The 16,448-nt window shown below is 44.0% G+C and overlaps 1 protein-coding gene across 2 annotated transcripts in view; it reads left to right on the top strand.

The window, feature by feature from the left end:
- The window catches only part of nek6 (NIMA-related kinase 6), a 90,853-nt gene that overhangs the window by 41,312 nt on the left and 33,093 nt on the right, over positions 1-16,448 (top strand). For both annotated transcript variants that reach the window (XM_029647394.2, XM_029647401.2), the window contains exons 3-4: positions 4,005-4,133; positions 4,637-4,699. In XM_029647394.2, coding sequence (XP_029503254.1) covers positions 4,005-4,133; positions 4,637-4,699 — 192 coding nt within the window. The remainder of the gene's footprint in view (positions 1-4,004; positions 4,134-4,636; positions 4,700-16,448) is intronic.

Raw genomic sequence — 16,448 nt, 5'->3', positions numbered from 1 at the left:
GGCACTCTAATAGAGCATGCTAATCTGGGTCAGCGCATATGTAAATGAGCAGCTGGGAATATTCCACGGCGCCAAGCATCAGAGTGTGTGTCACCCAGGGTTTGTGTCGCTCAGTATTAGCATCGACACACACAGACACACCCCAGCCCTCCCCTCGAAACAATTATGGCAATTACAAATGGCATCAATAACGGCTGGCTGTCTGTCAAAAAGGGGAGCCGTTGGGAGGCTTGTGCCACCGAGACAGACCGGTGGTACAGAAAGGACCACAGATGCTTTGATTTACCAACTGAACCACCCAGCTATGCTGGTCCCATGTTGCTCAGTTGGTAAGAGTGTGACACTAGCAATACCGAGGTTGTGGGTTCAATTCCCGTTTGGATCACATACTCAAAATGTATGCACTCACTTTCTTGGATAAAAGTGTCTTCTAAGTGGCATAAAGGGAGATACTTTCCTCTCAGCATTGTATCTTGCCATAGAAACCTTCTTGCCCTAGAAACCATCTTGCCCTAGAAACCATCTTGCCCTAGAATCCATCTTGCCCTAAAAAACATCTTGCCCTAGAAACCATATTGCCCTAGAATCCATATTGCCCTAAAAACCATCTTGCCCTAGAATCCATCTTGCCCTAAAAACCATCTTGCCCTAGAATCCATCTTGCCCTAAAAAACATCTTGCCCTAGAAACCATATTGCCCTAGAATCCATCTTGCCCTAGAATCCATCTTGCCCTAGAAACCTTCTTGCCCAAGAATCCATCTTGCCCTAGAATACATCTTGCCCAAGAAACCTTCTTGCCCTAGAATCCATCTTGCCCTAGAATTAATATTGCCCTAGATACCATCTTGCCCTAGAAACCTGGGTGTGACATTGGCCACTATGGAACTGTATACAGAAGGCACATTGTTGTGTGAACTGATTTGAATTGGAACCTGAAATGTGACATGGTCAGGAACATTTGGTTGGCTGGGTACATGTACTGTGTGAACGACTGATGCTCTGTGTAAATGGAAGACAAACTGAACTATATTTTCAGCCTTGTCTATTGTCAGCATGTTAGCCAGTGTCAACACTGTGATACAGTATGAGTGAGAATCTTTTACAGAGTGACTGAGTGACTTGCGGACCCTTAGCTGTGCCATATAAACTCAGTAAAAAAATAAATGTCCCTTTTTCAGGACCCTGTCTTCCAAATATTTTCACAGATCTTCATTGTAAAGGGTTTAACCTCTTCAGTCGACCCTCTACTTTTTTGAACATTCTGTTAAAAATCGCGCAACATTTCAGCGCCCTGCTACTCATGCCAGGAATATAGTATATGCATTTGCTTAGTCTGTGTGGATAGAAAACACTCAGACGTTTAAAAAACTGGTTAAATCACTGCTGTGGCTTTACCAGAACAGCATTTACATCGAAAAGCACAGGAAAAACTGATCACTGAAAATGGGAAAATATATCCATGCGCTACTTGATCCCATTGATAAAGGTGAACCACAATTAATTGACTGAGGTTGCAGTACCTACAGCTTCCACACGGTGTCTAGAGTCTTGTCATTTCCTTCGAGTTTTTTCTTGGTCAAACACATGCAGGACACCGTATCTAATCTGGTCTAGGACCGGATATTTTCGATTGAGTTTCTAGCCGGACATTTTTCCAGACGGACAGCTAATGATCTTTACATCGCTCCTGATGAATTTTATCGCTTATTAACGTTTACTAATACCTAAAGTTGCATTACAAACGTATTTCAAGTGTTTTGTGAAAGTTTATCGTCGACTTTTTGAATTTTAAAAATGACGTTACGTTTTGAAACGATGTTTTTTCGTTTATCACACAGTCTACATATAACGATATCTAGGCTTTATATGGACCGATTTAATCGAAATAAAGACCCAAATAGTGTTTATGGGACATCTAGGAGTGCCAACAAAGAAGATGGTGAAAGGTAATGAATGTTTTCTATTTTATTGTGCGGTTTGTGTAACGCCGAAATGCTAATTATTTTGTTTACGTTCCCTGTGGGTCTTTTGGGGTGTTGCATGCTATCAGATAATAGCTTCTCATGCTTTCGCCGAAAAGCATTTTAAAAATCTGACTTGTTGCCTGGATTCACAACGAGTGTAGCTTTAATTCGATACCCTGCATGTGTATTTTAATGAACTTTTGAGTTTTAACTAATACTATTAGCATTTAGCGTAGCGCATTTGCATTTCCAGAGCTCTAGTTGGGACGCAAGCGTCCCGAGTAGAAGCAACAGGTTAAACGCTGTTCCCCATGCTCGTTCAATGAACCATAAACAAGTAATGAACATGCACCTGTGGAACGGTCGTTAAGACACTTACAGATGGTAGGCAATTAAGGTCACAGTTATGAAAACTTAGGACACTAAAGAGGCCTTTCTACTGACTCTGAAAAACACCAAAAGAAAGATGCCCAGAGTCCCTGCTCATCTGCATGGAGGCATGCTGCAAGGACGCATGAGGACTGCAGATGTGGCCAGGGCAATAAATTACAATGTCCGTACCGTGAGACGCCTAAGACAGCGCTACAGGGCGGAAAGCTGATTGTCCTCTCAGTGGCAGACTACGTGTAACAATACCTACAGTATCGGTAAATTCGAACATCACACCTGCGGGACAGGTACAGGATGGGAACAACAACTGCCCGAGTTACACCCAAACGCACAATCCCTCCATCAGTGCTCAGACTGTCCGTAATAGGCTGAGAGAGGCTGAACTGAGGGCTTGTAGGCCTGTTGTAAGGCAGGTCCTCACCAGACATCACTGGTAACAATGTCACCTATGGGCACAAACCCACCGTCGCTGGACCAGACAGGACTGGCAAAAATTGCTCTTCCCTGACAAGTCGCGGTTTTGTCTCACCAGGGGTGGTGGTCAGATTTGTGTTTATCGTTGAAGGAATGAGCGTTACACAGAGGCCTTTACTCTGGAGCGGGATCGATTTGGAGGTGGAGGGTCCGTCATGGTCTGGGGTGGTGTGTCACAGCATCATCGGACTGAGCTTATTGTCATTGCAGGCAATCTCAACGCTGTGCTTTACAGGGAAGACATCCTCCTCCCTCATGTGGTACCCTTCCCGCAGGCTCATCCTGACATGCCCCTCCAGCATGACAATGCCACTAGCCATACTGCTAGTTCTGTGTGTAATTTCCTGCAAGACAGGAATGTCAGTGTTCTGCCATGGCCAGCGAAGAGCCCGGATCTCAATCCCATTGAGCACTTCTGGGACCTGTTGGATTGGAGGGTGGGGGCTGGGGCCATTCCCCCAGAAATGTCTGGGTACTTGCAGGTGCCTTGGTGGAAGAGTGGGGTAACATCTCACAGCAAGAACTGGCAAATCTGGTGCAGTCCCTGAGGAGGAGATGCACTGCAGTACTTAATGTAGCTGGTGGCCACACCAGATACTGACTGTTACTTTTGATTTTGACCCCCCTTTTGTTCAGGGACACATTATTCCATTTCTGTTAGTCACATGTCTGTGGAACTTGTTCAGTTTATGTCACAGTTGTTCAATCTTGTTATGTTCATACAAATATTTACAGATGTTAAGTTTGCTGAAAATAAACGCAGTTGACAGTGAGTGGACACTTCTTTTTTTGCTGAGTTTGGTTCCTAGAACTGACAGACATGTTTAGTACACAGAATCGTTAGCTACTCTTCTACATTTTTCAGATGGGTTTTAGTTACTGTTGTGTCGCTCAAGGATGCTACAGACATACCAGTGCATGTATGTCCAACCTTGGAGAAAACTGTAGCCATTGTCAAATGTTAATGCCACTGTTTATATGAATAACTCACCTGAGTGATATTAAGGCACATTCATTCAAATCCCAGAGAACTGTCACTCATGCACATCAATAGATGTGCCAATCCTATCCAAGCCAACATGGGCATATGAACCTTCTCTCTCAACAGGTTACTACAGTATTTCTCCCTAACTAAAACTGTCCATTCTTCTTCCCCTCACTGAGAAACCTGCAGAGCCACCAGTACTGCTGCACGCTGGCCAACTTCCGCATTGAGAAGAAGATTGGCCGGGGCCAGTTCAGCGAGGTCTACAAAGCCACCTACCTTCTGGAGGGCCAGCATGTGGCTCTGAAGAAAGTCCAGGTACTATATTGAGTCCTATCCTTTTTGGCATTTACTCTATAGGTACATCTCAGTAGTCTAAAGTGGCTTCCTCTCCCCGTCTCTCCTCATTCGTGTGCACTGCTCTGTGAAACATAGAAAAGGGGAAGACGATATGGTGAATACCTGGCTCTACCAAACCAGCTATTTGTTTCACTGACATCGTCCTTTCACATCAGTGCTAATCAAGGATTATTGAGATACAGCCAAGGGTTGGCAAAGGCAGTTTGGTTCACGTCTGGGCCAGGAAGGCCACAGTGTGCGCAGTGTTTTTCCCCAGTCTAATGCTTGAAACTACTGAACCATGTTGGTTAGTGTTTGGGTCAGAGGCCTAGACACACTTCTGCTCTACAGGTCTAGACGTGAAGATCACTGGCGTTACGCTGGGCACTGGGGTTATGTGTTAGAGCTGGCTGAGGATTCTATGGAATACCTCTGACAATGCAGTCGGATAACGGTACAAACTTCGTTGTTCTTTTCTTTAGATATTTGAAATGATGGACGCCAAGGCTCGCCAGGACTGCATCAAGGAGATTGACCTGCTGAAGGTAAGGCTGGTGGAATTATTTCTCAGGGGGTGAATCTCAATTGCACTTCCTTGATTCCTTTAATCCTCTTTCCTTGCCTCTTTCCTCGCCTCCTTCTCAAAACTCATTGGATGAGAATGTCAGAGGTTCCTCATCCAATCTGTTTTGAGAAGGAGGCAAGGAGAGAGATAACGTGAGGAATCAAATAAATGAAATTGAGATTCTCTCTGGCTTGGTCTCTTCAGGGGTTTCTTATAATCTGGTTTAACTGTAGGATGCACTTAAATCCAGCAGGTGTAGGGAAGGAAGCATTTTAGAGATGAGGGTGATAGTGTCAGGGAGCTTGGGTCTTATGCCAGTGAAATGGTAAGGTTTTAGAATGCTATGGCCCTTTGTCACAGGATCTGGGCCGAACGTGTGTGTTGGGGCAGCCTTTGTGTGGTTGTGACTGTGAGTGGGGCTGTGTCAATGTATGTGTTTTTAGTTAATAATACACACAGTCATATAAACACATTCATTGACACACACATGCAGGCTTGTGCAGTGGCAGATGTATATACAGTACCAGTCAAAAGTTTGGACACACCTACTCATTCAAGGGTTTTTCTTCATTTTTACTATTTTCGACATTGTAGAATAATAGTGAAGACGTCAAAACTATGAAATAACACATATGGTATCATGTAGTAACCAAAAAAGTGTTAAACAAATCAAAATAAATTTTATATTTGAGATTCTTCAAAGTAGCCACCCTTTGCCTTGATTACAGCTTTGCACCACTCTTGGCATTCTCTCAACCAGCTTCATGAGGTAGTCGCCTGAAATGCATTTAAATTAACAGGTGTGCCTTGTTAAAAGTACATTTCCTTCTTAATGCGTTTGAGCCAATCAGTTGTGTTGTGACAATGTAGGGTTGGTATACAGAAGATAGCTCTATTTGGTAAAAGACCATGTCCATATTATAGCAAGAACGACTCAAATAAGCAAAGAGAAACAACAGTCCATCATGACTTTAAGACATGAAGGTCAGTCAATCCGGAAAATTTCAAGAACTTCAAAAGTTTCTTCAAGTGCAGTCGCTAAAACCATCAAGCGCTATGAGGAAACTAACTCTCATGAGGACCGCAACAGGAAACGTACCTCTGCTGCAGAGCATAAATTCATTAGAATTGCCAGCCTCAGAAATTGCAGCCCAAATAAATGCTTCACAGAGTTCAAGTAACAGACACATCTCAACATCATCTGTTCAGAGGAGACTGCGTGAATCAGGCCTTCATGGTCGAATTGCTGCAAAGAAACCACTAATAGAGGACACCAATAAGAAGGAGAGGCTTGCTTGGACCAAGAAACACGAGCAATGGACATTAGACCGGTAGAAATCTGTCCTTTGGTCTAATGAGTCCAAATGTAAGATTTTTGGTTCCAAACGATGTGTCTTTGTGAGAAGCAAAGGATGATCTCTGCATGTGTGGTTCCCACCGTGAAGCATGGAGGAGGAGGTGTGATGGTGTGGGGGTGCTTTGCTGGTGTCACTGTCTGTGATTTATTTAGAATTCAAGGCACACTTAACCATAATGGCTACCTAGCATTCTGCAGCGAAACTCAATCCCATCTGGTTTGCGCTTAGTGGGACTAATTTGTTTTTCAACAGGACGATGACCCAAAACACACCTCCAGGCTGTGTAAGGGCTATTTGACCAAGAAGGAGAGGGATGGAGTCCTGTATCAGATGACCTGGCCTCCACAATCACCCGACCTCAACCCAATTGAGATGGTTTGGGATGATTTGGACTGCAGGGTGAAGGAAAATCAGCCAACAAGTGCTCAAGCATATGTGGGAACACATTCAAGACTGTTGGAAAAGCATTCCATGTGAAGCTGGTTGAGAGAATGCCAAGCTGTCATCAAGGCAAAGGGTGGCTACTTTGAAGAATCTCAAATATAAAATATATTGAACAGTTATTTGGTAACTACATCATGATTCCACATGTATTGTTTCAAAGTTTTGATGTCTTTATTATTATGCTACAGTATCTAAAATAGTAAAAAATAAAGAATATCTATATATATCACACACACACACACACACACACACACACACACACACACACACATACACACACACACACTTATGCACACCTGTGTTTGGAGTATCGTTAAGTGCGTATAGTCCGTCTGTTCACGTGTGTGTGTTACTCTTTGTCATTGTACGGGATCAAAGAGAGCCTCTGTTCTGACACTCCAAGTGTGTTTGCTGTCATCTCACGCTGGCTGTGATGCTCTGTTTAGAGTCGGCAGTGTGTGTGTGTGTTTATGCCATCGCAAGGTGTGGGGGGAGGGACAGCCACAGAAAAATCCATGAGAGGACGAGAAAGGAAGAGAGGGAGAAGATAAAGGAGGGAAGGAGGGAGGTGGCCCTGTCAGGTCCTTGATCCCGCCCGCCTGTCAATGCCGCCTGTCACTTTAACGACCTGTCAAATCACACGCCCCATCTGCTGCTTGTTACACCTCCTGGAGTGATTGGCGGCTGCGCTGGCAGTTGGGGTTTTATGGTGGCATAAATTAAAGTGGTTTGTTGTCATCATCATCAGGGGTGACATTTGTTTTGATGCGGCGTGCGAGGCGGCCGGGCGGTAAAGTGGAGTTTATGACAGGGACTTGAAGTGTGCATCTGTGGGCAGAGACCCCTGTCAGGAAGAGTGGGTCAGATTAGCATACAAGAAGACTGACAGTGTGTGTGTGTGTGTGTGTGTGTGTGTGTGTGTGTGTGGGGGGGGGGGGGCTGCCGTGATAAAGGAGTACATCACAACCAGTGCTTAATTTGAGCCGGATCCTACCGGAACCAGATCCGGCACCTCTCAGTTTTGGAGTGTTTCGTTCCGGGAACCCATTTGGCTCCTCTGTAATTCTCCTTCCCCTAAAGAACATAATGTGAAAACGTACCTGATATTCTAAGAATTGCGCAACATTGTAGCTAGCCTATATAGACCAACTCCTGGCCATTGTTGGGGTGATTGTTATGATTTCTTGAACTGCATTGTTGGCTAAGGGCTTGTGAGTAAGCATTTCACGGTATTCGGCGCATGTGACAAATAACATTTGAATTGAGATAGGCTTTTGGCACAAGTTTATCGGCCATCGACTGTGAGTGAGCTGCGCATCATTGGGTGAGTCAGTGAAACTGGAAAGCTTTTTTTAGGACTAGAACTTCCTTCTCATACAGTACAATATGTGTCTCCACACTCCTAGGTCTAGCCTATCGATGGTTTCAAGACCAGCTCGTTTTTATTGATCCCAGATTCACTCAGTTTCTTAGTGTCAAAGTAGCCTGTCATTTCCATAATTTCTGCTGTATTAAAAAAGATACTGCTAAAGTCTCCAGTCATCTAAAATGATGTAGCATTGCATGAAATGCATTTATAAAAGGCCACATACTTATTTTCCACCATAATTTGCAAATAAATTCATTAAAAATCCTACATTGTGATTTTCTGTTTTTTTTTTCTCATTTTGTCTGTCATAGTTGAAGTGTACCTATGATAAAAAATTACAGGCCTCTCTCATCTTTTTAAGTGGGAGAACTTGCACAATTGGTGGCTGACTAAATACTTTTTTGCCCCACTGTATGTACATTAAGGCAGTGACTAGGCATTATTTATTATCCAAGATTATTACCCAAGATGGCATAGCAGTCAGACGTCCTTTGTCCTCGTCTTGTCGTGTCCCGTGTATATATATATTTACACCTTTCTTTGCATATCTTTTATATATTTTCTTTTCAAACTTCAAAACACTCTCCTGCAACCCGCCTCACCAATAAAATTTAAAAAAGTCTTATTTACCTTAAATCTGAAATCCACAATTGAAGCTAGCCAGAAGCAAGCCAGTTTACTGGCTAACGTTAGTATTCAGCTAACCACGGGTTGTGGTCATCAGCTATCCTTTAGCTCGAAAAGCTTCTCTCCATATCTCCGGATTTCAACTGCAAGCTCTGGACATTTACACCTGGATCTCACAGCTAGCTAGCTGCTATCCGTGTGACTATTGGCTTACGTCGATCCCGGAGCAAATATAAATTATTCCGGAGCTAGCCAGCTGAAGAGTTCCATCAGCCACTCCGAACCCGTTTTACTGCCGATGCGGAGCCCCACCGGGCCTTCATGACTGGACTACCAACGTTATCTTCCCGAGGGAGTTATCCAACTGGCCCCTCCGTCGCGACATTACCTGAATACCCATCTGCGGGCAGCTAATCGTTAGCTGTCTTATCGACTGCTATCTGAATAGGTTTATCGGACAATTCTTCTTGGGTCACTATAACTATATCTATTTTGCCAATTGGATTGATCCCCTCTACCACACGGAACCCCACTAATCTACCGACGGAAATGCTGTTCTGGTTAGTGTTTATTGGCTCATTTCACTGTAGAGCCTCTAGCCCTTCTCACTATACCTTATCCAACCTTTCAGTTACACCACCCACACATGCGATGACATCACCTGGTTTCAATTATGTTTCTAGAGACAATATCTCTCTCATCATTACTCAATACCTAGGTTTACCTCCACTGTATTCACATCCTACCATACCTTTGTCTGTACATTATACCTTGAAGCTATTTTATCGCCCCCAGAAACCTCCTTTTACTCTCTGTTCCAGACGTTTGACGGCCAATTCTCATAGTTTTTAGCCGTACCCTCATCCTACTCCTCCTCTGTTCCTCTGGTGATGTAGAGGTGAATCCAGGCCCTGCAGTGCCTAGCTCCACTCCTATTCGCCAGGCACTCTCTTTTGATGACTTCTGTAACCTGGTCTGGTCTTATCGGCAGACTCAGTAGCCTCGGTTTTTCGGATGACTGCCTTGCCTGGTTCACCAATTACTTTGCAGACAGAGTTCAGTGTGTCAAATCGGAGGGCATGTTGTCCGGTCCTCTGGCAGTCTCAATGGGGGTGCCACAGGGTTCAATTCTCGGGCCGACTCTTTTCTCTGTATATATCAATGATGTTGCCCTTGCTGCGGGCGATTCCCTGATCCACCTCTACGCAGACGACACCATTCTATACACTTTCGGCCCGTCATTGGACACTGTGCTATCTAACCTCCAATCGAGCTTCAATGCCATACAACACTCCTTCCGTGGCCTCCAACTGCTCTTAAACGCTAGTAAAACCAAATGCATGCTTTTCAACCGATCGCTGCCTGCACCCGCATGCCCGACTAGCATCACCACACTGGATGGTTCCGACCTTGAATATGTGGACACCTATAAGTACCTAGGTGTCTGGCTAGACTGCAAACTCTCCTTCCAGACCCATATCAAACATCTCCTATCGAAAATCAAATCAAGAGTCGGCTTTCTATTCCGCAACAAAGCCTCCTTCACTCACGCTGCCAAGCTTACCCTAGTAAAACTGACTATCCTACCGATCCTCGACTTCGGCGATGTCATCTACAATATTGCTTCCAACACTCTTCTCAGCAAACTGGATGCAGTTTATCACAGTGCCATCCGTTTTGTCACTAAAGCACCTTATACTACCCACCACTGCGACTTGTATGCTCTAGTCGGCTGGCCCTCGCTACATATTCGTCGCCAGACCCACTGGCTCAGGTCATCTACAAGGCCATGCTAGGCAAGCTCCGCCTTATCTCAGCTCACTGGTCACGATGGCAACACCCATCCGTAGCACGCGCTCCAGCAGGTGTATCTCATTGATCATCCCTAAAGCCAACACCTCATTCGGCCGCCTTTCGTTCCAGTACTCTGCTGCCTGTGACTGGAACGAATTGCAAAAATCGCTGAAGTTGGAGAATTTTATCTCCCTCACCAACTTTAAACATCAGCTATCTGAGCAGCTAACCGATCGTTGCAGCTGTACATAATCTATTGGTAAATAGCCCACCCATTTTCACCTACCTCATCCCCACAGTTTTTATTGATTTACTTTTCTGCTCTTTTGCACACCAATATCTCTACCTGTACATGATCATCTGATCATTTATTACTCCAGTGTTAATCTGCAATATTGTAATTATTCGCCTACCTCCTCATGCCTTTTGCACACATTGTATATAGACTCCCCTTTTTTTCTCTACTGTGTTATTGACTTGTTAATTGTTTACTCCATGTGTAACTCTGTGTTGTCTGTTCACACTGCTATGCTTTATCTTGGCCAGGTCGCAGTTGCAAATGAGAACCTGTTCTCAACTAGCCTACCTGGTTAAATAAAGGTGAAATAAAAAATAAAAAAAATAAAAAACCGTAATAGCCTTGGTTTCATGCATGTTAACATTAGAAGCCTCCTCCCTAAGTTTGTTTTATTCACTGCTTTAGCACACTCTGCCACCCCGGATGTTCTAGCCGTGACTGAATCCTGGCTTAGGAAGACCACCAAAAATTCTGAAATCTTCATCCCTAACTACAACATTTTCAGACAAGATAGAACGGCCAAAGGGGGCGGTGTTGCAATCTACTGCAAAGATAGCCTGCAGAGTTCTGTCCTACTATCCAGGTCTGTACCCAAACAATTTGAACTTCTACTTTTAAAAATCCACCTCTCTAAAAACAAGTCTCTCACCGTTGCCGCCTGCGATAGACCACCCTCTGCCCCCAGCTGTGCTCTGGACACCATATGTGAACTGATTGCCCCCCATCTATCTTCAGAGCTCGTGCTGCTTGCCGACCTAAACTGGAACATGCTTAACACCCCAGCCATCCTACAATCTAAGCTTGATGCCCTCAATCTCACACAAATTATCAATGAACCTACCAGGTACCACCCCAAAGCCGTAGATACGGGTACCCTCATAGATATCATCCGAACCAACTTGCCCTCTAAATACACCTCTGCTGTTTTCAACCAAAATCTCAGCGATCACTGCCTCATTGCCTGCATCCGTAATGGGTCAGCGGTCAAACGTCCTCCACTCATCACTGTCAAACGCTCCCTGAAATACTTCAGCGAGCAGGCCTTTCTAATCGACCTGGCCGGGGTATCATCAAGCTCGAGACCCTGGGTCTCGACCTCACCCTGTGCAACTGGGTACTGGACTTTGACGGGCCGCCCCCAGGTGGTGAGGGTAGGTAACAACATCTCCACCCCGCTGATCCTCAACACTGGGGCCCCACAAGGGTGCGTTCTGAGCCCTCTGCTGTACTCCCTGTTCACCCACGACTGCGTGGCCATGCACGCCTCCAACTCAATCATCAAGTTTGCGGACGACACCACAGTGGTAGGCTTGATTACCAACAACGACGAGACGGCCTACAGGGAGGAGGTGAGGGCCCTCGGAGTGTGGTGTCAGGAAAATAACCTCACACTCAACGTCAACAAAACAAAGGAGGTGATTGTGGACTTCAGGAAACAGCAGAGGGAACACCCCCCTATCCACATCGACGGGACAGTAGTGGAGTGTGTAATAGGTTTTAAGTTCCTTGGTGTACAAATCACGGACAAACTGAAATAGTCCACCCACACAGACAGCGTTGTGAAGAAGGCGCAGCACCGCCTTTTCAACCTCAGGAGGCTGAAGAAATTCGGCTTGTCACCAGAAGCACTCACAAACTTTTACAGATGCACAATCGAGAGCATCCTGTCGGGCTGTATCACCGCCTGGTACGGCAACTGCTCCGCCCACAACCGTAAGGCTCTCCAGAGGGTAGTGAGGTCTGCACAATGCATCACCGGGGGTAAACTACCTGCCATCCAGGACACATACACCACCCGATGTCACAGGAAGGCCATAAAGATCATCAAGGACAACAACCACCCGAGCCACTGCCTGTTCACCCCCCTATCATCCAGAAGGTGAGGTCAGTACAGGTGCATCAAAGCAGGGACCAAGAGACTGAAAAACAGCCTCTATCTCAAGGCCATCAGACTGATAAACAGCCACCACTAACATTGAGTGGCTGCTGCCAACATACTAACTCAACTCCAGCCACTTTAATAATGGAAATTGATGAAAATTGATGTAAAAATGTATCACTAGCCACTTTAAACAATGCCACTTAATATGTTTACATACCCTACACTACTCATCTCATATGTATATACTGTACTCTATATCATCTACTGCATCTTTATGTAATACATGTATCACTAGCCACTTTAAACTATGCCACTTTGTTTACATACCCTACATTACTCATCTCATATGTATATATTGTACTCTATATCATCTACTGCGTCTTTATGTAATACATGTATCACTAGCCACTTTAAACTATGCCACTTTGTTTACATACCCTACATTACTCATCTCATATGTATATACTGTAATCGATACCATCTACTGCATCTTGCCTATGCCGTTCTGTACCATCACTCATTCATATATCTTTATGTACATATTCTTTATCCCTTTACACTTGTGTGTATAAGGTAGTAGTTGTGGAATTGTTAGGTTAGATTACTCGTTGGTTATTACTGCATTGTCGGAACTAGACGCACATGCATTTCACTACACTCGCATTAACATCTGCTAACCATGTGTATGTGACAAATAAAATTTGATTTGATTTGAAATTTAGAACCAGGAACAGATATAGCCCTTGGTTCTCTGCAGACCGGACTGCCCTTAACCAACACAAAAACATCCTATGGCGTTCTGCATTAGCATCGAACAGCCCCCGTGATATGCAACTTTTACATTTACATTTAAGTCATTTAGCAGACGCTCTTATCCAGAGCGACTTTTCAGGGAAGCTAGAAACCAATATAGTTAGCTTCATACTCGTCGCCAAACCCACTGACTCCAGGTCATCTACAAGACCCTGCTAGGTAAAGTCCCACCTTATCTCAGCTCGCTGGTCACCATAGCAGCACCCACCTGTAGCACGGGCTCCAGCAGGTATATCTCTCTGGTCACCCCAAAAAACAATTCTTCCTTTGGCCGCCTCTCCTTCCAGTTCTCTGCTGCCAATGACTGGAACGAACTACAACAATCTCTGAAACTGGAAACACTTATCTCCCTCTCTAGCTTTAAGCACCAGCTGTCAGAGCAGCTCACAGTTTACTGCACCTGTACATAGCCCATCTATAATTCAGCCCAAACAACTACCTCTCCACCTACTGTATTTATTTATTTATTTTGAGAGTATAATAATGAACAGAGTAGCAGCAGCAAATGTAAAAGTGTGTGAGTGTATGTATTGTATGTGATTATGTGGGAGTGTCGATGTAGTGTGTGAGTGTATGTATTGTATGTGATTATGTGGGAGTGTATGTATTGTATGTGATTATGAGGGAGTGTCGATGTAGTGTGTGAGTGTATGTATTGTATGTGATTATGTGGGAGTGTATGTATTGTATGTGATTATGTGGGAGTGTCGATGTAGTGTGTGAGTGTATGTATTGTATGTGATTATGTGGGAGTGTCGATGTAGTGTGTGAGTGTATGTATTGTATGTGATTATGTGGGAGTGTCGATGTAGTGTGTGAGTGTATGTATTGTATGTGATTATGTGGGAGTGTCGATGTAGTGTGTGAGTGTATGTATTGTATGTGATTATGTGGGAGTGTCGATGTAGTGTGTGAGTGTATGTATTGTATGTGATTATGTGGGAGTGAGTCGATGTAGTGTGTGAGTGTATGTATTGTATGTGATTATGTGGGAGTGTCGATGTAGTGTGTGAGTGTATGTATTGTATGTGATTATGTGGGAGTGTCGATGTAGTGTGTGAGTGTATGTATTGTATGTGATTATGTGGGAGTGTATGTATTGTATGTGATTATGTGGGAGTGTCGATGTAGTGTGTGAGTGTATGTATTGTATGTGATTATGTGGGAGTGTCGATGTAGTGTGTGAGTGTATGTATTGTATGTGATTATGTGGGAGTGTCGATGTAGTGTGTGTGTGTATGTATGTGATTATGTGATTATGTGGGAGTGTCGTATTGTATGTGTCGATGTATGTGTGTGAGTGTATGTATTGTATGTGATTATGTGGGAGTGTCGATGTAGTGTGTGTGTGTATGTATTGTATGTGATTATGTGGGAGTGTCGATGTAGTGTGTGAGTGTATGTATTGTATGTGATTATGTGGGAGTGTCGATGTAGTGTGTGAGTGTATGTATTGTATGTGATTATGTGGGAGTGTCGATGTAGTGTGTGAGTGTATGTGATTTGTATGTGATTATGTGGGAGTGTCGATGTAGTGTGTGAGTGTATGTATTGTATGTGATTATGTGGGAGTGTCGATGTAGTGTGTGAGTGTATGTATTGTATGTGATTATGTGGGAGTGTCGATGTAGTGTGTGAGTGTATGTATTGTATGTGATTATGTGGGAGTGTCGATGTAGTGTGTGAGTGTATGTATTGTATGTGATTATGTGGGAGTGTCGATGTAGTGTGTGTGTGTATGTATTGTATGTGATTATGTGGGAGTGTCGATGTAGTGTGTGAGTGTATGTATTGTATGTGATTATGTGGGAGTGTCGATGTAGTGTGTGAGTGTATGTATTGTATGTGATTATGTGGGAGTGTCGATGTAGTGTGTGTGTGTATGTATTGTATGTGATTATGTGGGATGTGTATGTGATGTAGTGTGTGAGTGTATGTATTGTATGTGATTATGTGGGAGTGTCGATGTAGTGTGTGAGTGTATGTATTGTATGTGATTATGTGGGAGTGTCGATGTAGTGTGTGAGTGTATGTATTGTATGTGATTATGTGGGAGTGTCGATGTAGTGTGTGTGAGTGTATGTATTGTATGTGATTATGTGGGAGATTATGTCGATGTAGTGTGTGTGTGTGTGTGAGTGTATGTGATTATGTGGGAGTGTGTCGATGTAGTGTGTGAGTGTATGAGTGTATGTGATTATGTGGGAGTGTCGATGTAGTGTGTGAGTGTATGTATTGTATGTGATTATGTGGGAGTGTCGATGTAGTGTGTGTGTGTATGTATTGTATGTGATTATGTGGGAGTGTCGATGTAGTGTGTGAGTGTATGTATTGTATGTGATTATGTGGGAGTGTCGATGTAGTGTGTGAGTGTATGTATTGTATGTGATTATGTGGGAGTGTCGATGTAGTGTGTGAGTGTATGTATTGTATGTGATTATGTGGGAGTGTCGATGTAGTGTGTGAGTGTATGTATTGTGTGATTATGTGTATGTAGTGTTGTATGTGATTATGTGGGAGTGTCGATGTAGTGTGTGAGTGTATGTATTGTATGTGATTATGTGGGAGTGTCGATGTAGTGTGTGTGTGTGTGAGTTTGTCTAACCATGTAATTAACTTATTTAGCAGTCTGGCTATTCTTATTGCTTGGGGGTAGAAGCTGTCTCAGAGTCTGTTGGTCATTTGACTCTATACGAACGAAGAGAGGGCACACACACACACACACACACACACACGTAAATCATGTGCACAGGCTCACGGACCAACACTATATCTTCACACGATTACACTTACCCGGACGCTCACACACACACACACACACACACACACACACACACACACACACACACACACACACACACACACACACACACACACACACACACACACACACACACACACACACACACACACACACACACACACACACACACACACACACACACACACACACCCGTAGGTGAGATTGCTATAGTATGATCCTGTTTTCCTATCCCACCCATACACTTCAGGGATTTCTGAGTGATATACAGGCTGATTCTGACAGCCCAAACAGGGTGATAATACGGTCTACACCTCCTACAGCACCTTTGATGCCACACAGGCTACTGAATGCATTAATCTCTTCACTGCATTAGGGAGTAA

This window comes from Oncorhynchus nerka, linkage group LG4, assembly GCF_034236695.1.
Source record: "Oncorhynchus nerka isolate Pitt River linkage group LG4, Oner_Uvic_2.0, whole genome shotgun sequence".
NCBI lineage: Eukaryota > Metazoa > Chordata > Actinopteri > Salmoniformes > Salmonidae > Oncorhynchus > Oncorhynchus nerka.
This window is presented reverse-complemented; position numbering and strand designations above follow the sequence as displayed.